The sequence below is a fragment of the Mastacembelus armatus genome, chromosome 13, assembly GCF_900324485.2.
Source record: "Mastacembelus armatus chromosome 13, fMasArm1.2, whole genome shotgun sequence".
Lineage (NCBI taxonomy): Eukaryota > Metazoa > Chordata > Actinopteri > Synbranchiformes > Mastacembelidae > Mastacembelus > Mastacembelus armatus.
The window spans coordinates 14,391,234-14,413,973 of NC_046645.1; the positions used below are offsets into that span (position 1 = coordinate 14,391,234).

At 39.3% G+C, this 22,740-nt stretch overlaps 3 protein-coding genes across 5 annotated transcripts in view; all 3 read left to right on the top strand.

Annotated features, from left to right (window-relative positions):
- Positions 1-1,406: 1,406 nt before the first annotated feature.
- On the top strand, positions 1,407-8,534 carry usf1 (upstream transcription factor 1). Of its 2 annotated transcripts, none has more exons than XM_026298940.1 (11): positions 1,407-1,459; positions 2,101-2,162; positions 2,296-2,345; positions 2,814-2,926; positions 3,299-3,412; positions 3,768-3,906; positions 4,306-4,393; positions 4,509-4,567; positions 4,687-4,781; positions 6,060-6,188; positions 7,741-8,534. In XM_026298940.1, the coding sequence occupies exons 2-11, from the start codon at positions 2,155-2,157 to the stop codon at positions 7,828-7,830; spliced, it is 885 nt and encodes a 294-aa protein (XP_026154725.1). In that variant the 5' UTR covers positions 1,407-1,459; positions 2,101-2,154; the 3' UTR covers positions 7,831-8,534. The 2 variants fall into 2 exon arrangements, with proteins under 2 accessions (XP_026154725.1, XP_026154724.1); XM_026298939.1 differs by having other exon boundaries at positions 1,409-1,459; positions 3,753-3,906.
- Positions 8,535-8,665: 131 nt separating this feature from the next.
- Positions 8,666-18,440, top strand: gkup (glucuronokinase with putative uridyl pyrophosphorylase). The gene is made up of 23 exons (XM_026326965.1): positions 8,666-8,832; positions 9,375-9,481; positions 9,612-9,656; positions 9,771-9,924; positions 10,579-10,650; positions 10,984-11,072; positions 11,202-11,361; positions 11,569-11,646; positions 12,413-12,504; positions 12,658-12,763; positions 12,869-12,948; positions 13,040-13,108; positions 14,707-14,767; positions 14,889-14,905; positions 15,007-15,064; positions 15,494-15,586; positions 15,675-15,735; positions 15,834-15,947; positions 16,390-16,447; positions 16,720-16,788; positions 16,879-16,942; positions 17,077-17,148; positions 17,953-18,440. The coding sequence occupies exons 1-23, from the start codon at positions 8,686-8,688 to the stop codon at positions 18,046-18,048; spliced, it is 1,962 nt and encodes a 653-aa protein (XP_026182750.1). The 5' UTR covers positions 8,666-8,685; the 3' UTR covers positions 18,049-18,440.
- Positions 18,441-18,576: 136 nt separating this feature from the next.
- Positions 18,577-22,740, top strand: part of ubash3bb (ubiquitin associated and SH3 domain containing Bb) — a 35,380-nt gene continuing 31,216 nt past the window's right edge. For both annotated transcript variants that reach the window (XM_026326979.1, XM_026326988.1), the window contains exon 1: positions 18,577-18,900. In XM_026326979.1, coding sequence (XP_026182764.1) covers positions 18,773-18,900 — 128 coding nt within the window. In that variant the 5' untranslated portion in view covers positions 18,577-18,772. The remainder of the gene's footprint in view (positions 18,901-22,740) is intronic.

The following is a 22,740-nucleotide window of genomic DNA, read 5'->3' on the forward strand; positions in this document are numbered from 1 at the left end:
CGCTGCATTGCAATACATGCACATTCACATAGAATTGTTATCTTTAGTCTCATGTGTGATTAAAAGTTTGGGTGGCGTGCAGAATATTTTCAGATTTAAAACTGTGCTATGATATTCTTGTTTTGAGAATGACTGCCCTAAACTATTGTAAAATTTAGGTGCTTCTCTTTTAAGGTATCCTACATTCTGCTTTTTTATTTTTGCTTTATTTCTTTCCACAGTAGTCTTGCATTTCATTTCCTTATTATAATAACTAGCCAAAGTACTGGAAGAGACTTCTCTGTTGTCTTCCAGTTAGCTGTGTATACCGCACTTCAGCATTTCATTAAAACAAGAATCAGTTATTTTTTATTTATTTGTGCATCTTTTTATATGTATGATTTTTGTATCTATCCCATTATTTGTAGTAGGATTATTAGTTTGTGTAATACTTATTTCCGACTTATGCATTTTATTTCAAATTTTCTTGTTTCCTTACTGTAGTGATTTCAGCATTTAAAACTGGATCCGTGTTGTGTTCTCCCTAGTGAAGTTGCGCCCTCTGCTGTCCATAAGCAAAGGAAAAAGCTTGCAGTACCTGGGATTCCCAGGCGGTATCCCACCCAAGTACTAACCAGACCCGATTCTGCGTAGCTTCTGAGATCAGATGTGTTCAGAGTGGTGTGTCCGTAAACGACTAACCAAAGAACGAAAGCCCCTTTAAAAGCGATATAAAACCATGTGTTCTTATGCAAGTAAAACCAGTGATTTTACTGCAATACAAACGAAGCTTATGTCTCAGAAATATACTGTATTTATATTCTCTAAAATATAAAAAAACATGTTTACCCTCGTCTCTGTCTTTTGTATGTTACTCTCCACTGTCCCTGTGAGAGTTTAAGGAAGGTATATCAATGATCAAACATTTATTCAATAATAGTGGCATGGATAACCATTAAGTCACTATAAAAAGTAGAATAATAGTAAATTGTATAATAGTGATAACTGCAGTTTATGAAAACGTGATGTAAGGATTGGATTCAGCAGTAGCATTAAGTGCTGCAACGTCTCGAAGTTAATATTTTTACTGTCAAGAGGCAAGATAGTTTAATATTCGCTCTAAATTTGTTTTACCAGTAGGTGTCCCTAAATACTGTTTACTATCGCTAATGTCAGGAATCTCATGGCTCCAAAGCCTCGCTGCCTCGGGAAAGCCGCAGCCTCAAGAAGTGTATTATATCCCGCTTACAGCAAATGCTCCACAACATCCAAAGGCACGTCGTAAATGCTCCTCTCGACCCACAAGAGTGGCATCATCAGCCACAGAGAGTAAGTCAGATGTTCTTATAAGTTTTTATAATATGATGTTTAAGAGTTATCAAACGATTGGAACCAGGAGGCTTAATTTCCTGTGGCGCATGCGCGTAGTCAACCAAGAGGCAGATCTGTTGACAAATATCGGTGGAGGGACCACTGCGGCGTAAGTAGATCTTTGTTTGGTCCGAAATGTTTTGAACATAATTGGGAATTATTTTGCCTCCGTAATGTCGTTTTTACTGCATCTATTAACTACTGCGATCACTACTTTAGCTAATTTGGCAAGGTGGAAAGTATTTTTGTAAAACATCTGTAAAAACCGCTGGGGCCGAGTGGAAATGTAGCAGAAATGTTGGGTCTGTGTCGATCAAGCCAGAATAATTTGACCAATGAATTCCGGTGAGATTCCCAAATTAAAATATCTGTGTCTGATTCTCTGTCGAGTAAGTAAAAATACAAACCATAGATCAAACACTTCCAGACTAAACTAAAAACACGTTTCCAAAATGCCATAGTTCATCACACATTTAAACGGTCGATCTTTTTTTGTTTGTGAAACTTCATGTGTATGCTTTTATTGTGAAGGCAGACCGGACGCTATCCGTTATCACCCATAGTAACGTTGGCTCTGAGCTCCAACAGCCTGCAGCTAGCTACCACCAGCCCCTTTCAAAGATCATTACATGGTTATTCTTCTATCTGAACATCTTTATCGTTTATAGGCGCATCAGCAGGCAGTCTCCTTTAGTCAGGGACAAATCGTTTTTTGTGTTTTCGCTAAACTTCGGAACTTATTTTTTACAGTCTGGCTGTGGGAGCGAGCGAAGGCGGTCTCCTCGTCCGACACCGTGGGCAGAAATGAAGAGGTGAGTGGGACAGTAACACGCGCCATTGTCATAAAATAACTACAAAATATACATCTTCGATACACAAGGCAACCAGTCCCTGACTAGTTTAACCACAGCTCGACTCCACTGCTGTATTTGTTTATGTGTACAGCCAGCAGAAAAGCCCTGAATCTGATGGGAGTGTTGCCGTCAACGAGGAAGGTAAAAGGAAACTAAAATATTACTGTTACTAATTAACTGGCTGTAATTATACTTATTGTGTTGTGAAAACGCAGTTAAACTTGTTACGTTGAACGATATTGTTACGATAACGCTAGTTTCAAGTCAAACACCGCGGGTTTAGCTAACCACTATGAGTTTAATAGACTGACGTTACTCATAAACTGCTTTGGCTTTTAACGTTGTAGTTTATGTTCTGTAAGTGTCTTAGCCCAGCCCAGTGAAGCCCTTCAAATCCACTATAAGTTCCTCCTGTACGTAAATCTTTTAATATCGAAAACCAAGTTGTATTTGAGCCTACAATAACATCTGCCTTGTAAGAGCAGACAAAAAAACCCCCCTGAAACACTAATAATGTGCTGCTAAATTACATTAAAGCTTTTCTTCCTTGACCTATTCTTTTGTTACAATTACTGTTTATGTTATATATGAGGATTTGTGATCCTTCAGGGTCTGTAGCCACGGCAGAGGATCCAGCAGCTATTGCAACCATTCAGTCTGCAGCCACCTTCACTGACCAACCCATCAAATATCTCTTCAAGACAGAAGGAGCAGGCGGGCAGGTAGGATGGTAGGATTCAGTGAGGTCTTATATCAGACCCGATGCATTCTTTACACACATATGTGGAGCTCTTGTAACAGCTAGTGTTAGATTCCAAGCCTCAGGAATAGATTCAAAGGCAAGTCTGCTTCCCCTTACCTTATTTGACTGTAACTTTTACCCTAAACAGGTGTATCTCATGACAGTTTACCTGACTCCAACATTCCCCTAACACCCCCCTAATGATAATTGTCTTCCTATGCCTTCCATAATCCTGGTCTCAGTACTTGTGACCCATTTCACTTAGTGAAGACCTAAAAATAGAAGGATAATTTAGATTCTGTGTCCACAGTCATGAGGTATTGACCTTTCGGCATAATGTGTTCTTTTGCAGGTGACCTACAGAGTGATCCAGGTGTCTGATGGCCAGTTGGAGGCTCAGACAGATGGAGCTGGAGCAGTCAGCCTTGTTGCTGGTTTCCCTGCAACCACTCAGACTGTCACACAGGTGAGAAAAACAGTGGTATGAGCATGCATTTCCAAACACCCAATTCCATTCCCACGACTGCAATTTCTTTTAAAGTACAATATTCATATCTAATTGTAGCTTCATTCTCCGTTCGTTTTATTTTATTTTTATTTATCAGTAGGCTTTATAGTTAATACTTGTTTAATTGTTTTTATACCTATTTTTTATAAGTGCATAGTACATAAGCTGGTAGATATGAGTGCATAGTGTATAAGATGGTAGTTTTTAATTACTGATAAATATGGTTGCCCCTTTCTTTATTAGCAGCTAAAAGTGCAAGGCAAAACTAACATGGTGTTTAATGTGACTGTGATTTCAGGCTGTGTTCTCCCAGCCAGACGGGTTGGAGGGAGATGGCAGCACTGAGACACAGTACACATACTACCCTGCCACCATCGCAGATGCCACAGCGGGAACCATGGTGACCACAGTCCAGGCCTCTGACACACTGCTAGGCCAGACCACTACCACTGGTAATTACTGCATATATATACAGACATGGCTGAAAGTGTTGGTACACTGAAACTGAACATTGCTTGTTCTTGTTGGAAAAATGCAGTACAATGCATTTGCATTTCATTTGATACTTGTAATGCCATTGTGTTTTCTCTTTTGCTGTTTTGTTTTGCGAGATGTTGTGTTTGCACTTTAGGGCACCATACTAAAATAGCATCCATGAAGTTGTAATAAGATGAATAATAATTATTGCAATTAAAATAATGCAATATAACTTTTTAAACCAGTACCCAAATGCAACTTTTTAAACAGCTTTTTATTTTAAGGCATTATGGTGCATAAACCTTTATTATTAAATGCTTCTATGCCTACTTAAATTAATTCTGTGTTGCTGATGTAAATATTTTATTTTACAGGGCAGCTCTACGTGATGATGTCACCCCAGGAAGTTTTAACAGGATCCAGTCAAAGGACAATCGCACCTCGCACTCAACCATACATAGCGTAATTACATCATAGTCTAACTGAATTAGAGGACTGGTGCATCTAATTAAAAGTAGAAAATGGTCTGCGCCTGGGAAGTGGTGCCAATTTAATATCTAGTAATCTGTTTTTCTAGAAAGCAAGAGGCTCCTCGGGCATCCAGAGACGAGAAACGGCGGGCCCAGCACAACGAAGGTTAGAGCTCGCATCTTTTATTATAAGTTAAAAACTGCATTTTGCTTCAAATATTCTAAAACCTGAGTAGATAAGAATGAAAAGAGTATAAATCTTAAGTTAAAATGTTGCTCCATTAGTTGAGCGCCGACGCAGGGATAAGATCAACAACTGGATTGTCCAGCTGTCAAAGGCCATCCCAGACTGTAACGTTGACTATACAAAGACAGGACAGGTGAGTTCAGCTTCACTGTATGTCTGTTAACAACTAATTGATAAAATTAATACAATTCGATTAAATTTGACCGTAAGTTAAAGTTAAATTTGACTGATTAAAATAGTTGGCAACAAATGTATTTATCGATTATTTAATTCTAGTGATGTAGCTGTTTGCGGCGGCACAGAGTAACATGGTGAGCAGCTGCAGAGATGAAAATGGCAGAAGCGGAGAAGAATGAAAGTCATGTTTTCCATAATTAAGCAAATTTTACACTGTTATTTGGATAGTGGTGGTGACTTCTTGTACTAGTTTGTCTTTTATGCGGTCAGACAATCAGTCATCCGGTAAAATGTTTACACTCTCACGGCAACTGACACACTGCAGTACTGATAACTGACAGGTCAGAGTCAGTGAGGATTAAATGTTTCTGTTTTCACATATAAACTCCCAACAATGTCATGACAATCACATCCAGAAATAGTCTGGAGTTGTTGTTTTAACACATACAGCCACAATGGGAGACACAGTGGAGCTCACACATGGGGCGACCTGAAACATTGATTCAGGCTAGGGATTCGACTCTATCCAAGGCTACTCTAAATGCGAGCGAAGTTGGCGAACAAGCAGGTAGACTGTTGCTGTGCAAAATGGTTGCTATGTGCATCACCGAGAGATGCTATGACTTCTTTTTGGCTCCGTGGCAAGACTCAAAGTCACATTCTGAGTCTGAGAGCCCGTCAACTTGTCCTGCTGCTATGTTATCACCCACAGGTCACCAGAAAATGTCCCGGTGTTCCCAACAGTTTGTTCCATGACATTACCCAGACTTTTTATAGGTGAGCTCTTAGGAGCAAAGTCCAGCTAAGGTCTGGTCTGTGTTTCTCGGACAATTGCATTTTACATGCAGCTCACCAGGATTATGTCTACCAATGTTCAAGTGCATGTCTGCAAGTATGTCGCTTCATTAGGGTTAATGCACCACTCACTTTTGGTTTAAGGGTGAAATTCTAATAAACATGCCTTTTTTAATGTAATACAATTTAAGATCTGTTTGACTGTCATCACACATAAAAATAGTTTTTTGTTATTACATGTGTAGCATACTTGTTTATGGTTCATATTGTGACAATAAGACATTGAAAACAACTTCTCTATAGTCTTTTGTTCCTGTTTATGAAGGTTTTGTACCCAAAAGAACAACCTTTGTGCTACAGAAGATGTGGAAGAATTACTACATTAACGAGATTTGAGAAGAGACTAAGGATTATTCATTGTTCCTGTGTTTTGTTTCAGAGTAAAGGAGGAATCTTGTCCAAAGCTTGTGAGTATATCAAGGAACTCAGACAGAGCAACCTGAAGTTGGGGGAAGATATCGGCACTCTTGATCGTCTCAGGATTGACAACCAGCTACTCAGACAGGAGGTTTGTGTTTGTGTGTGTATGGGATATATAAGCCAGCCATTTGAAATTTAAAAAAAAAAAAAAAAAAATGATGACATGTTATTATTCTTCACTACTATATTAGCCATTTACATCATTCTCACAACTAAAAAAACATGGAGATACAGGGTTTTTCCCCTAATGTTGTTCTTGTTGAACTGAAAAGCCCCAGTGTACTAGTCTGCCAAACAATGTTTGTGTAATGTCTACTGTGGTCACTGCCTAACACATTTACACTGACATTGGAAGTGGATATGTTTGGGTTAAAGGTAGGGTCGGCGATTGCTTTCAGAAGCATTTTTTTGTTACATTTTGTGAATTTATCTTTTTATCCAAAAAGCATTGAATAAATTAAGGCATTGACAACATAGCAAAAACAACAGTTATCTGTCATAGCAGCAGGGCTGAAAAAAGCCTGACCAATCATTTTACTTAACCCGAGCCAAAGCATTGGATGGCTTCACCTCCCTCTCAACCTGCCTTTTACTTGCATGCACTCAGCCCTTTCGCTGAATGCGCAGTCTTCCACAAAGCATTGTGGGGAGATCTGTTTCTGCTCTGATTTTAGAGCTAGCTAATGAGCTATGGCGGTACAGCAGCTTTCATTTGCAAACTAAAGACTATTTGAGAAAGATTCAACTAAAAAGAAGTTGGGTGCTGCAAGAACTAAAACCAGAATTAATTCTGGGATGGCTTTTCAATGATGGCGACAACTTAAGTAATAGGGGCTGAAAAGTGATGCCATGGTGGCTGTATTTCTGTTGAACAGAGCAGTTTCACTTTTGGATTTGGGGATTTGTTATTTATCTGAAATCTGTAATGTTGGCCAGTATAACAGTTATGTATATATTAGCCCAGTGCTAACATTAAGTAAGTCACTTGATTAATGAAAGGAGTGTTCTGGAGGAGTGTCTTTGGAGAAAAGGCAGAACACAAGAGTGGGATTTTGTCTACTTTCAAAATTGAGCTTCCTCTTGATGGTTTGAACAGGATTGCCAAGTATACTTTTGAGCACAGTCAGGAAATGCCCCCCATCTCTTGAGGGGAGAAATATTACTTCTTGTCTGACCTCCACAGTTTGAGGGTAATACTGCTGCTTAGGATTTGTCGTTATGTTATGACTTACAATTTCTAAAACATGAAATCACAGTGATTGGCATTGAGTCAGGAAGCATATATAGAAAACCCAGTGCAGCTATTTATGGTATAAAATGTTAGAAAAGTTAATATTTCACAATTTCTAAGAGCCTGAAATGATGTTCTGTCAGTCAGTCTAAAATCTAGCCATATTTAGTTCACTATAATCAAAGACAAGGAAAGGCTGCAGATCCTCAACATTTGGGAATTTGGAACCATCAATCTTTGTTAGATGGTTGATTTAAACTAATTGCTATTAAAATGGCATGTCCACAGTTGAATTATAGTTGGTCACCATCATTTAATTCCTGATACCACAAAGTCACAAAATCATAAGTCAGCTGATGTGTCAGGACTACTACATCATTACTGCATTATCTGTGTTGCTGTTACTCAGGTGGAAGACTGGAAATCCAAGAATCAGATCCTGAGGAACCTGCTGCGACAGCATGGTATTGTGGGCTCATCCAGCACAGATCCCCAGTGAGAAATCTGTTGCCAAGGGGTATTTGAAGAGTACTTGAAACGCTTGGAGACATTTTATTTGTGATTGACTGTGCATGACATAGGGGAAAAATTGATTTATATTCAAATCCAACTTCTTTGTTAAATGACAACCTTAAATATTAACTTTGAAGCTTTTTACAAAATAGAAATCCTTTGCCTCGCAAATACAACCCAATCACAATAAAAGGATGTACAGGATCTGAAAAGACTCAAAGATCAGTATCAGCTTGAGTTGCAGAGGTCAGATCAATCTAGAAACTCCTCATGGATTGCCTTCTTCCTCACACATCATGATTGTTCATTAACCTCCAGTACAGTAAGCTCTAAAACATGACCAACCATCTGTTTCTTTTTCTCTGCAGTACCGTGCTTGTCTATCAAATATTCTCATGTTAATCTTATTTTATGTATTTTTTTTTATCAATATCACTTTGAGTTAATACCAAGTATGTCATGTAGTCTATTAATAGTCAAACTGTTTTTGCTTTGTATTTTTATACATTGTTTCACGAAGCTTCACTGGGGACAATAATTACATTGCAACAATGTAACTATCTAAATAAATAGGTGTTGGTAAGCTTTGCATTAAGTAGGCTATGTATGACTTTATAATAAAAAAAAACTCAATTATATGTCATAAACCACTTTGAGTTATGTTTATTAAACTTGGTAAATTGGTTAAAAGGCGTGGACTGTTTCTTTATGGCATTGACGTGTATAAATACGTGTTACGTTTTCCATTTACCTTGACATGCGTACGTAATAGTGCGAACTGGTTGGTCCGGAAACGCCTCGGATTTTATTTTGAAGGGTATTTCCGGAAGTCGATGTTTTCATGATACTTGGAGAACTAAGCTCAGAATTTTCTCATCCAGTACGCAGATTTTTACTCAAAAGAACATCCGGCCAGACTGAGCTTTCACCAATGATTTGTATACTATTGGTAGCTGGTCACGGCACCGTGTTAGAGACACAAATTAAGGTAAGCGAAAGGCTCGAAGCAGAGCAAAGTTCATTAGTTGTGAAGTGCTCATACACCTCAGGCTGCGCCAAACTACGGTCAAGATTCTGTCACTTTTTTCCGACCGCGGTATTTTCTGGTGTTGTCCTCTGTCTTCACTAGACCTTTGTTCCGTCTATGAAATCGTACTGGCACGCTGGTGCATTCGGCGAACACATGACCCAGCGAATATAGCGTATTCGTGTAAAATTACATTTTTATCATTGGTCCACAGTGGTCTTGGTAGCCCCCTACTGAGCATAAAGGAGAATAAAATTGAAAGTTTAGGTTTGGCGAAGATGGATGGTGTTTACTGTAAGATATATATACATTTTAATAACTTTACCAAGAAGGAAAGACAATATAACGAAGCTAGCTCCTATAGTACTCACCAATGATTTGTATAAGCTAGCTCCTATAGCTGATGAAGTTTGGCAGGTGGTTGGCCCATTGCCTAATATAATAGAAGTTAAGATGATTTTAAGTTGTTAGCTGATTTTTGCTGCTCTTCTCTACTATCCCAGAACGATGACACAGGTTTATACAGCCACCTGGCTGGGGTGCCAAAGGCACTGCTTCCTGGCATAAGAGGCAAGAAGATCCTTGATTTTTGGTGGGAAACTGTCAACATGTGCGTAACAGTGGCAAGTGGCCTACACACCAGCAGGCCTCTTTTCTGATACCTTTTCCATTGTTACTCTACACCCTGAATGCTACACACAGGTGTAATACTGATAACTGCATGTGTGAATTCTCTGCAGGCGACAGCTGTTCACAGAGGTGTATCTGGTCACTAATGCAGACAAGTGAGTACACAAAGACCATTAACTTATTTCTTTTAAGTTATGACTCTTGCAACAGACACATTTTAAATGCTTGGACCATTGCTGCTTTTTGCTCTGTTATGTCACACTGAGCAGGTATAAGCACTTTGAGCGCTGGGCCACAGCTAATGACTTCCCAGTGGAAAATGTGATAAATGATGGCAGCACTACATTGGAGGAGTGTCTTGGGGCCGTGGCTGACCTGGAGCTGGCCATACGCAGCCGCAAGCTGAACGATGACGTCATGGTGGTAGGCAGTGGCCATTCTAGGATCAGACTTTTAGGTGTGCTCAGCCCCAAAGGAGAATGTGCCTTATGCCCAGGGGTCTATCTGAGGACTAAACCCTATTCTCTCCCCTTGTCTCTATCACTGTGCTCTCAACCAAACAGCAAACTTAACATCCGATCACTGAATCTATTATTTTGTAAAAGGTGGAAATTGAACCACACAGATTTATATTACTCTAATTGAACAATGGGTTGTTATGGGTAATGCAGTCAGGTAGTGTCATTTTGACCTCACTACCTTTAATGTAAACACAAAACTGAATTTCCTTTTATTTGTTAATGAAGAATAATAATTGCAATGCTTTATAATGCTGCACGGGTTTGGTATTTTATCTCCCAGTTAAACTATAATAATAAAGTGCATTAGTTACCGTAGCTCATTCCCTGGCAAGTGCACAGCTAAGTCAGCTAATGTTGTTAATACACAATATTCACACCATGGAGCTGTACCCACACACTTTCTATGTCACATTAATAACAACACAATGTTTACAGTGAGCAAAAGGGCCTAAAATCATTCACGCAATGCTCAGCTATCATTGCATTCACCAGGTGTATATTATTAAAACTGAATAAATGTCTGTCATACGATGAAGATTTCTTTCTGTGTAAGCAGATTGCAGGAGACATGCTCTGTGCAGACCAGAACTTCGACATTGCTCAAGTTATCCGTTTCTTCAGGTCAAAGGTGAGATTAGCTATGATAAAAAATGTCCACCAAAACTTTCTGTTTTCTATATTTTCATATATATTTTACAATTTTTCATATACATATGTCCTGTGCCTTTTCTGATAACAGCAACAGACTGCAGAACTTATTTTAACTATGAAGAAGTGAGCTCAGACAGATATGTAAAAATCTCTTGCACATAAGTATAGTTAAGCACTGATCAAAAGGAATCTTAAACTATCCATAATGGAAAAACACTGTAAGTGAAAAATATTTTGTTCAGGACTTTTTCGTGGATGTTTAGTCACAAGCAGGGTTGGAATAGCCCAGCTTTTTGTGTCTGTGCTACAGCCTAGAGAGCTCATCATTTACTACGAGCTGGAAGAAACTGAGAAAAGCAGCTCCAGGGGCATTGTGGAGGTCTGCCCTGACACCCATAGGTGAGAAGAAAAAAGTTTCTTTGGTCCCTAAGACAAATTTCTTTGGCTTATGTGTCTTAGGCCCAGACATGAGTTTGATACATGGCACCACGCTGCAGATTTGTAATCTACTGTAGTTTCATGAATCAGAATAACTCGCTTCTTGGAGAAACCCCAAGCAGGGCTGACAACATCGCGACTGGCCAGCGTGGTGTTTTACTGCATTCAAAGAGACACACTCTCCTACCTGTCTGACTTCCTCAGCCTGCAGCCTCAACAAGCCTCAGACATAACCTTCGGACAATTCTGGGTTCGTAAGTGAACGTAAAACAGCCCAGGTTGTTTACTTCACAGACAGAAGAGTGGTTGTCATTATGGTGATGAAGCCGTAAGATTAAATATTTACACACTTATTTTATACTTAGTCCTACTTTGCTGAAGCCACATGACATCAGTGCATTATCATGAATTAATGCAGTAATGATCACTTACTTCCATTGATTTTTTTTCTCTTTAGGAGTGGCTCATCAATGAGAAGCAACGTGATGTGTTTGGGATGAAGCTTCCTACTGGTTTCCAACTCATTGGACAAGTGGTTTGTATTTTTACCTCAGTTCATCAGTTATATTTTATGGTATAGTACACACCAGTTGTTTGTGTAGATTTCTAGATTATACGGACTAAAGCCAGAGATGAGGGCCTGGAAATTATTGGTGTTACATTAATTTGCTGTGTTTTTGCAGGTAAATGATGATTCTAAAGGTTTAGGGAACAACAGAATGTATTGCAGTGTGTTAAAGCTGCACTAAGAAAATTTGCAAGTGGGAGTAAGAGATAATTCTTAAATATTTTCATGTTAGAAAGTTGCCATTACCAGAAATTATGTGACAAGACATCAGCTGCAGACTCTGCACCTAGACATTAATGTCTTCTGCTTCAGCTCAAAGTATCCACTGTCAGTTCAGACTGTATTTTACACCAGTAATGTGATTACTTCATATCTGTTATAACTAATACGTAAGACATAAACATTTACATTGAATTTTTATTACACCAAAGAATACACCTACTTAATTACCCCGAAACTTCAAAGCAGCTTCATTACACTTGTTGTTAGTGTCTGGTGGGGTGGATATACTATAGAATAGGCCACCAATATTAATACTAGAGGTAATGCACAGGGTCTATAGGGTGGTTTAAATAATCCTTAAATAGGAATAGGATGTTGTTCTTCATTATATCTGTTACATACATGTTTCCGGTATACAAAACCTATGCACAACAAACTTGTGTTGTTTTGGGTTTTTTGGCATTTTGCAATTCTGTTTTTTCTAAAAAGGTGCTTCTTCTTTATTTCTCAGGGCCTGTCAGACTACACCAAGTGGCTCACCCTCTACTCTACCAAGCAACAATACAGTCCTGCTAAACCAATCACATGCAGGTCCTATGCCAGGTAAGGTTGGAATTAGCTCAGATTACTGTTGTTTTTCCAGTTTGCAGAAACAAAGCCTATTTCCCCTCCCCAGTTCTCAACAGAAAGACCTTAATGTTAGAGCACAGCCTGACAGGCCCGTAAGGTTTGATCCAAATATATGATCACTCACAGGGTGGGATTAATGGGGAATCCATCTGATGGCTTCAATGGGAAAACCATCGCTATGACGATCTCTAACTTTTGGGCTGAGGTCACTCTAGTGGAGAGCCCAACTTTGGTAACGCACTTATGCACATGCCTTCATGCACATACATGCTGTATAAAACAGATTCATCATGGATATTTTGTCTAAATGTTTTTGTGTATTTCTGTGACTTTAAAGGTTCTAGTCCCTCATCCGCTCAATGATCCCACTGAGTTTGGAAGTTTGCAAGATCTGTTCTGTATCAGCAGGAAAGAAGGGTGTGTACACAGCATGTTTAAAGAGCTAAAATGCATTACAGTGTTAACCATGTTCAAGTTTCTTTATGTTTGTATTCATCATTTACTGTAGCTACCTGGGAGGGCTCCGGCTTCTGCAGGCTACCTGTAAGAAGTTCCACCAGTTCTGCTCCAAACAAGGGTGAGATTACCAAGTGAGATAACACAAAGCTATTAATTGCTAAGCAGAATACAGGACATTGTGTTTGTCTTTAATCAGAAGCAGATATTTTTCTATAAATTGTAGATATCATTGGAAAAAATTGTAATTCACACTGAGCTAATCTGAGCAGTAGCATCCCCTCAGCCTCCACTGGGACAATGCTGAAACACTTTTTAGCAAACACTCTGGTCAGTCTGATCCCTGCACCGTCCAGGGGATCTTTTCAAAATTGAAAGTAGCTCATTTCAATTTCGCTTCAGTGATTATTAAATCTTATAATCTGTAAAATATGTTTGGTACTGATGTAAATGTACAGCAAAATTAATTAAAGGTGTAGTGTGTAAAATGTAAAAAATTTAGTGGCATCTAGTAGCAAGAGCATCCAAGCATGAGGGAGGGTACAGTGCAGTACAGACTACCACTGATAGAACTCCAGTAAGACTCCAGTATGGTGTACAAGGGGTGAGCGACATTATCCACGATACTGAGCCGTGTTTCCTCAGCCTCCTCCTCTCTGATACCGCCACTAAAGTCTCAAGTTCCTCTCCCATGACGTAACCGGCTTATTGAGTCTGTTAACGACAGCAGCCTTTAACATGCTGCTCTGAAATACTATAGCATAAAAACTTACGCCAGCTACCACTGAGTGGGAAAACATGGTTCTTCAGACATTAAAGGATCTGATTCTTATAGATGACATGAGTTTTTGTGGTCCAGTCCAGCTTATTGTCATTGTGGACATCCAAGTACTTGTATTTGTTCATCATATCCTCATCTGTTCCACTGATAGTAACCAGGTCAGGACACAGGACAGGCCCTCTGTTTTCTAAAATCCACCACCAACTCCTTATATCTGTGACACTGAATTGCAAGTAGTTAAGTTCTGTCCCAGATCAATGATACCACAAACCTGTCCTCCACACTCATATATTCAAGACTCCAGATGTCCCCTGATACAGCGCACTATGGCAGAGTCATTGGAAAACCTCTGCAGAGGACATCGAACAAAAAGCAGATTCTGAAGTCTGAGTGTAGAGAGTTAACAGGAAAGGAGCCAGGACCATTTCTTAGGGTGCCCTAATACAAAGGCAGTGGGCTCATCCCAGGACATCCCACACCCAAAGCAAGAATCATACCCCTAGACCAACAAGCTTGGGTAAAGTGTCCACCAAAAAAGTGTTTTCTTAAACAGTCTGAAAATTTGTCAGAATATCTTATCCTGTTGTTAATCAAATGTACCTCCCCAAAGAATGTCGTATCTGTGTGTCAAGCATGGAGTTAGGTGCGTGGAGAAGATTAGCACAGAAACAGGGTAAACACATGAATTTACCTGCCAGGGAATTGATATAGTGTCATCTAATCTAATCTTATGTAACTGGTAGTGTAACTATCACCTAAAGCTCTTAAATTAATGTAGTGTAGTAAAACACATTTTCCTCGGAAACTAGTCAAGTTAAAAGTATAAAGTAGCAAAAAATAGGCTAACAATATATAAGATTATTTTTACGTTAGGACGCACTGTTCTAAGCGTTACGTATAATATGCATTCAATGTCTGCTCTGTATTCTTTACTGCAGTATTGCTTTGACAAAGCAGAACTTCACACTGAAGTACGATACCAACATTCCTCGGCAAGTGGTAAGCACCAGTTCAACGAATGAAAGCACCACAATTCACAGCATACAGTGTGTCAAAGTGTAAATTAAATAGTGTTAAATAGTATGACCATTAAGCTGATGTTGTCTCTCCTTTATTGAAGGGTCTTGCTGGAAGCAGGTAAATAGTTTTGCTGGGACATTTCTTACCTCTGTGTTCCACTGAAAAGGTATTACTACAACTTTTCATTTAATAATGTACTTGTCTACAATCTTATGCAGTGCCATTGTCTCAGCTACCCTGAAGTGTCTTATGGAATTCTACAACATCACAGACGATGTAAGCATGTTATTTAACATGTCTACTGGCATGTGTACCTCATGGAAATGTTTTTCCATCTGTCTTTTACTCCTGCTCTAATCTGCTCATGTCAAAAACTAAAGAAAAATGATTCTGTCATGGCCAGACTCCTTTTCTGAGCAAGGAATCCAGCAGATTTCCATCTACATTCAGTAAGGTTACACCCTATAAAAACAGAAGTGTCAATATTGTTGCTTGCAATCATTAAACCAAGGTCTCACTTTGTGTCTAAATATAGAAGCCTTTTAAATAATTGACAAAAAGTAGAAAGGGGATGAACAGTTACATTAGGCAAAAGAAGATCCAAGTAGTAAACAAAGAAATTGTACCTAAAAAAAACTAACAAACTTATAAATGACAGATCCACAACCATCAGCTGTGACTTTACATTCCTGTCTTACACTCCAGGATCTCCCAAAACCGATCCGAGCCAACTTCATCCTCAATGTGGAGACTGATGAGCTGTTCATTACTGCTGGCTTGCAGGACAGAGTTGTTCAGGTATATGAAGTAATCAACAATATATGCTGTACATGGACTGGACTCTATCACCACAGCATTTTGTTCTGATTGTCATTTGTCTTTGCAGGTCTATGAAGGCTTAGTTTACATGGATTTCAGCAAGAAGCTCATGGAGGAGCAGGGCTATGGTACTGATGTCTGTAAATGCTAAGTCCACACATGTCAACTCTGAGTGCAGAAACATTTTTAAACATTTTTCTTAAGGATGTGTATTTTCCGTTCTAAGGGAATTATGTTTCTCTGGACATGAGTGACCTTCCACTGTTCTGGCTTGCCTACCTGAGTGACCCCAGTGACTCTGGACGCATCCACAGTGATGTCCGACAGCGCTGGCTCAGTGGTACCCCTTCAGATCAAACATTACATTCTCTGCTTGTGAAAGGAGATGAATATGTTAGTTTTGATTTATCACAAAATGTGCATTGAGGCATTTACAGTCTGTAGAGCATACCACAATCTTTGTGTTTAATGTTGATCAGCAGATGTTAGCTTATTAACATCGGCATTCAGGTCATACGACTGTTGTGTCTAAATCTCAAGACTCTTGTTCTTCATTCAGTTTTGACTTTCAGGCGACAAAATATTCTAAAAGTCTTCACTGGTTAAAAAACATGCTGGTGAGAAGATCAAGAAATTTCAATGTTCATCCAAAAAGTGTCTTCAGTCTTTTACTATAACAATTTGTCAGCCCATGTTCATATTTCCATCTTTTTAAGGTGTAAGAATAGGCAAACATTGGTTTGTTTGTTGATCTGACTTGATTCCTCTCTGTTATTCCACAGAGGAGCCTCTAGTCGTTGAGGCCATGAAGACTTTTGCTGAACTCACTGATCAAGCAAGGTTGGTTTGATCACAAATCACAAGAGCAGTGGAGGTTTTGTCAAGGACAAAAACTGCATTCAATTAATTTTCTGATGGATTATGTGCAGCCTTTGCACAGCAGACTTGAAATGGGTTTCTTGACTTCCTAAAGTGTTGGATGAAATGTTTATGGACTTATTTTGCTTTAACTGTGCTGACAAAACTATAGTTTTATTGTGTTTGCAGATGCATTTCGGAACATTAGAGGTGAAACTTTATCTCAGCACTAATTTAAAATGTTCACCCCTCAGGACGGCTCTACAGGACAGAGATTGGAGCTCTCTGGCACAGCTGATGGACCAGAACTTTGAGCTGAGGAGGTAATCTGTATATTTTGGTTTGAGTCAGTTTGATTTGATGCATTCATATTACCGCTACACTCAGAGCTAAAGAAACAAGCTATTCCACAGGTCTGTCTACGCTGATGACTGCCTGGGTCCTGGGAATCTCAAGATGGTTCAGCTAGCGAGGCAGGTGGGTGCTCAGGGGTTCCACAACCTGCTGACAGCGTCTTTTATTTAACAGTGTTTATCTCTACCTGTGTGTGCCTGCAGGGGTGTTTTTCTGCGGATGCATTAATTATCTGCTGTTCCTGCTGTTCCTTGCAGTTTGGCTCAGCGGTGAAGCTACCAGGTAGTGGGGGTGCTGTGGTGGGTCTGTGTCTGGACCAGGAGAAACTGGTAAGACTACACTATCTTTAGCTGATGATCCCTATCTCGAGCTGATTATTTATGTTGACAGCTCATTGCTTACCCACTCACTGGGTGGACAGTTGTTGTCTTCATGCAACATGGCGAAATGTACTTAATGCTAATCAAATTTAATAAATACAACTAACCACACAGAACTAAATTAGACCTTTGTAATCAGCAGCTGACAAATTCTTTGATGCTGTGATCAGAAAATGAAAGCGCACTTCTAAAACCACAGAATGAAAGACAAATTTGATCATTTGTTCTCTTGCAACATATCCAGTATGTGGTTTATTAGGCCCAAAAATAAATGTATTGTCTGTTTCAAATATATTCTACCTGACATATCTGTTATGGTAATATTTCATTGTTACAACCTCACCTTAAAAATGTGTTCTCTTTTCAACCAAATGACCAGGGATACAGCTGTAGAGTTGTCATTTATTTATTTGGAGAAAAACAAAGTAGTTAGAACGTAGTCCCCCAGAGCTACTCAGCGTTTCTGTGATTATAGCTGTCGCACTCACACTGGCATTTAATGACTCGAAAACAGAATAAACAACTTGTTTCCTACATCCATATCTAAGGTTTTTGCTGAATTTGAAACAGAAGCTAAATAAGAACATTATCTATCAAAAGTCAGTTTGCTCAATTTTGTCTTGCTTGATGAGTGGATCCAACTTTTAGGATATTAGTTCTAATAGTATTTCACCTCTTCTGGGGTCTGTGGTAGGCTGTTATACTGTATCTGTGCATCTGGCTGAATGATGCAGTCTGTGTTTGTTCCACTAGGTGGAGATGAGACAGGCTTTCCAGGAGGCCGGCTGTGTCTTCTGTTTCATAGTGCCATACAATCCATCTGCCCACACTGTCAGTGGCCAACACTAACCCCATATCCCCTGTCTCTAGATATGGCCCTCAGTGTGCCTAACTAGCATTTTGTAAGATCTATTATCAAAACTGATTGAAAAGATCTAATAAGGGTAGTATCAGGATCTTTGGTGATACTGTGTAGCCGATCATGCTTAGTCAAACACCAGGTATTGCTTAACCGTCCCTACAAAAATTTGTTTAAAAGAAATATGTGAGGGTCTGGGCTTTTGTGGCCATTTTAGATGTGCTGGGTTGATGAAAGTGTCAAATCTCATATCTGTAAAATGTAAAAATGATGTAATTATTTTTCTACCTACCTGAGACATCAATTGTAAAGATTTAAGGGGGTTCTCTATGTATAATGCATATGATTTTTCTGAGCAAATTAAAGCAGTTTTCTAGCATTGTGTTGTGTCACGTATCACTATTAAAGAGAAGCTTAATTCGCCCATGCTGCACACGCGTACATTGTAGTTGAGGGTAAAAGTAGGTTAAGAGACATGCAGATCCCCTGTAAGCCCATGTGTCCTGTGATGTGCTGTGTACATCCACGGAGCAGCCCTAATTCGCTGTTTCCTCCGGTGGGCGGAGTAGCGGGCTCTGCTTGGCCGCGCAGCGCTGCTCTCTGCCCCGCTCTCTTGTTTGTTACTGTTACCTCTACTCTCATGCGGACCCAGTTCAACCTCATGGACTAGCCGGAGGTCTGCTGGTGTGGACTGTATCGGGCTTGAAGCGGACCATGGCTGCCAAAGAGGACCTGTACAGTAAAATCCTCCCTCGGAGGCTCCGGCAGAGCCGCTTGGGCTCGGCGAAAAGTGGCTCTAACCTGGACGTGTTGTTAAACATGGGCTTCCCCAGACCAAGGGCGTAAGTAGTCAAACCCAAACACCGTGTGTGTGTGTGTGTGTGTATAGGTTGGGGTGTTACATGCATGCCAGAGGTCGCACTGAGACCTGACGGGGTCTGAGCCGAGAGTAAGGCGGTCGTTTTCTTCAAGCGGATGGGTCAAACGCAGCATCCCTCCAACAACACGCTGTGTCCCCGCATCGGTTCTCACTGTGCGCCGCCGATAGCTGGTGTCCCTGTCCACAACCGCACACAGCCGAGGAGCTGAGCGGAGCTAAGTGCCATTAAAAACAATTAGAAACACCAGAATAAACCCAAGTAACGTTACAGCTGAGCGGGGCTCATAAACGAGCTAGAAAGAATGAGCAAGAAGGGCGAAGTAATATAAACAGAATAACATACACATGCCATTAGGTTTAACTTTTTCACCACCTTAGTGAATTCACAAACGCAGCTCCCAATAGGAATTAGCTTTAAATGTAATTAACTGTGTATTTGGTTACTTATTATAGTTTAAGTTGTGGTTTAGTCAGCTTGGAAACTTGTGTCCTAGCCAGCCATGTTGTTGAGGAGCTGTCATATGTAAACTATTCAGAAAACTGCAGTCATGGAGTCATGACCGTGTGTGTGTGTGGGTGTGGGTGTGTGTGGGGGGGTCAGAGGAGTCACCCTGTGTCCTCTGCTGTTACTGAATAGAGGGACTGTCTTTGACTTGGCCACAGCAGTCAGTTCACATCTGTCCTGTCGGCCGTAGGCTCCCCCTGTCAACACAACACCACTAGATACTGTGTACTGTATATCGTGTACTGTATATTGTATACTGTGTACTGTATATCGTGTACTGTATATTGTATACTGTGTACTGTATATCGTGTACTGTATATTGTATACTGTGTACTGTATACTGTGTACTGTATATTGTATACTGTGTACTGTATATCGTGTACTGTATATTGTATACTGTGTACTGTATATTGTGTACTGGCAGTCAGCGAAGCAGCAGTTTATGCTCAGCTACAGGCAGATAGTGGAGATGTGTTCACTGCTCTGTAAGTGATATGAAGAGAGGAGAAATTGCGAAAATCACATCTGGGAAAGATGTGCCATTCTAACTGGCAGCAGAGCTACAAATGGGTTAGAGGTCTCTGGTGTCAGATCTGTCCCCGTTGAATCACGTTTGATTCCTGGCACCGATTATAGGTTACTGACTAAACTCTGTCAGTGGAGTAAGACATGAGTCTGTTACAGCACATAAAATGTGTGTACATTAGCAGTGTGTTTAGGACATGCAAACATACAGACACACTGTATGCAGTTGTCTGGTAATAAGTGGCCCCTTTCACATTGCACATAATCTTGTGATCCACTGATAAAAAAATACTTTAAATAAAATAAGATTTCTACAGCTTTAAGGACAGATCAGAACTACCGAAGAAAAACTGTTTACAGCCATTAGATGTTGCTAATGTTTCCTTTATTACCTATACAAACATTTATACAATAAAAATCCCACTAACAATTATTTTAGTTAACAGTGAATCTGCATAATATTTTCCAGATGAACTGAGTAATCCTTGTTTCTATAAAATTAAGAAATGGCTGTTATAATTTTCCACATCGCAAGGTTATATCTTCGGATATCTTGTTTGTATGGCCAACTATGGTGGCCCTGACAGCTCAGTGCATTGCAACTTCAGAAACACATCCAAATTAAGAAAACTGCTTCACCAATGTGACAACAGAAACGCAGCATTTGGAAAAAACACTAAAGAGAAAACACAGCCAAATACACAGACACAATGCAAGAAGAAAAAAGGGAAACCACATGTTTTCTCTTTGCATTTTCATTTTGCAGCATTTTTTCTAAATGCTGCACCTGTGTTGTCAAATCAATTAAATTGTTTTCTTAATTTTCATGTATTTTGTCAATTTGTATGTGTTACCTAAGTTATAGTGTGGTGAGCTCACAGAGCCACCTACTGCAAAACCAAAAAGAAATTCTGCTTATTATTATTAGTGGAAATTTGGCAAGTCACTAAAGCAAATATTCACGTTTTAAAAACAGTAACCGATTTTATTTTATTTTATATATTTATTATGCTTTCGGAAAATGATGTTGGCTTTCTTTCTGATATTTTGAAGAATATATTTCTCGACATTTGTCCATTTTACAACTTCAGAATCAAATTGTAAACCCTGTCGACAGACAAACTGTAATGATAATGCTGTCTAAATTCCACAAATAGATCTTTTTCTGTACTACGCCTTCACCTGTCATATACACTAGTACTGATATATCCTGCTATAGACAAGCCACTTTATCTGTCACACTTTTATATATATATTCTGTGCATTGTAACGTAGGTCATTATTATTATCTTTATTATATTTTTATCTCTACCAGTTTATTCTAAACAAACCTTAAACGCAAAAAACAGCACTTCCTGTGTTGTTCCAAGAAATGACCTCTCTGACACCAGCTGGTCCAAACAGCAGATGGAAAATATTTCATAACCTGTCTATGGTAGTATAGAATCAGTCTTTTGTATTATTAAGTTGTGAAAGTATATGGTCGATGTATTTGAAGTCAGGGGAAATCTCACATTATTTTCCATCCCATTCTACCCAGACAGCTGTCACACATCAAAAGTATTTGTGTGTCTGTGTAAGTGTATGCAAGTGTGTGTGGCAGAGAAAGTGTGCTGTGGTTAGCTGAATGGACACACCGGACAATGATAGTCCTCTAGGAAGGCCATTGCTGACCTGTGACACACTCCCTCAGGGAAGCCATGTCTTTTATATCAGCCCACGACTGCTTGGCCTTGATACAGCCACTTATTAATTCCCTTTTGTGTGTCTGTCTCTCTCCCTCCTTTTTCTGTCTGTAGACGATGACCCACTATATCTCCTGACCAACTTTAGGTGTCCTGGTTTTACTGCTAAATAATTATTTTTGTGTAGAAAAATTAGATATTTCTGCAGCTGTTAGTCAAGCCACTGGTTTGGTTTGGTTTGGTTTGGTTTGGTTTTGGGGGGGGGGGGGGGGGGCATGACCACATGGCTATCAGAGTTCATACACTCGAGAGTAGATAACTACTGGCTTTATTAAAATGGAGTTTAGTGACACTAGGAAGATATGATTAATAATGCTGTAAGCACAGAAATATGAACTGCTGTTTTTACTTTGGCAAATTTAAAGCTTAGCATGTTAGAGAAATATTTTGAGAATACTATAGGTTATTTTTAACTCCTGATCAATTTGAGGAAATCTTTGTAATTCTATTTTATCTAGGCAAAGTTCTTTATTTAATGCTCAACTTTTTAATATTAGCATTTTCTGCAAATGGAAAGTCCAGTTGCCATGCCTCAACCTCTAGATAACTTTACCTGGATGACTGAGAATCTTCAGAGACAAAACTAAAAGTACTGTTTTATGTTGGAATCAAAACTTTGTGTGTATACTGCACGTATACCACCACCAATATCACAGATTCACAGAACACCCAACTCAGCACAGTTGACAGGATATGATATTATGATATGATATAATATTGGTCAGGAATTAAAAATATTTAAATTTAACATTATGTGAAGTGCCCTGAAGCTATTAAAATGCTGACTATTTTTTAAATATTTGGTGGCAGTGTAGTATGTGCCATTTAAGATGATCGATGATTGTCCAAAAGACTGAATACATGTATCGCATGGATGTCAAATTTAATTTTACTTCAATAGGAGTTAAATGTGAGATGTAAATTTCAAAAGGAATATAGTCAAAGCTACAATCATATGTCGAAGGAACACAGTAACACAGTCACTTACTGTACATAATATTGGTAATAAAAAAATCCATCTTGATAT

Coding starts and splice junctions, on each gene's coding strand:
- gkup (XM_026326965.1), top strand. CDS start 8,686: ATGATACTTGGAGAACTAAGCTCAGAATTTTCTCATCCAGTACGCAGA. Junction 9,482..9,611: donor TGGTGGGAAACTGTCAACAT/GTGCGTAACAGT, acceptor AATTCTCTGCAG/GCGACAGCTGTTCACAGAGG. Junction 10,651..10,983: donor TCCGTTTCTTCAGGTCAAAG/GTGAGATTAGCT, acceptor TCTGTGCTACAG/CCTAGAGAGCTCATCATTTA.
- usf1 (XM_026298939.1), top strand. Junction 2,346..2,813: donor TGTTGCCGTCAACGAGGAAG/GTAAAAGGAAAC, acceptor GTGATCCTTCAG/GGTCTGTAGCCACGGCAGAG. Junction 6,189..7,740: donor ACCAGCTACTCAGACAGGAG/GTTTGTGTTTGT, acceptor GCTGTTACTCAG/GTGGAAGACTGGAAATCCAA.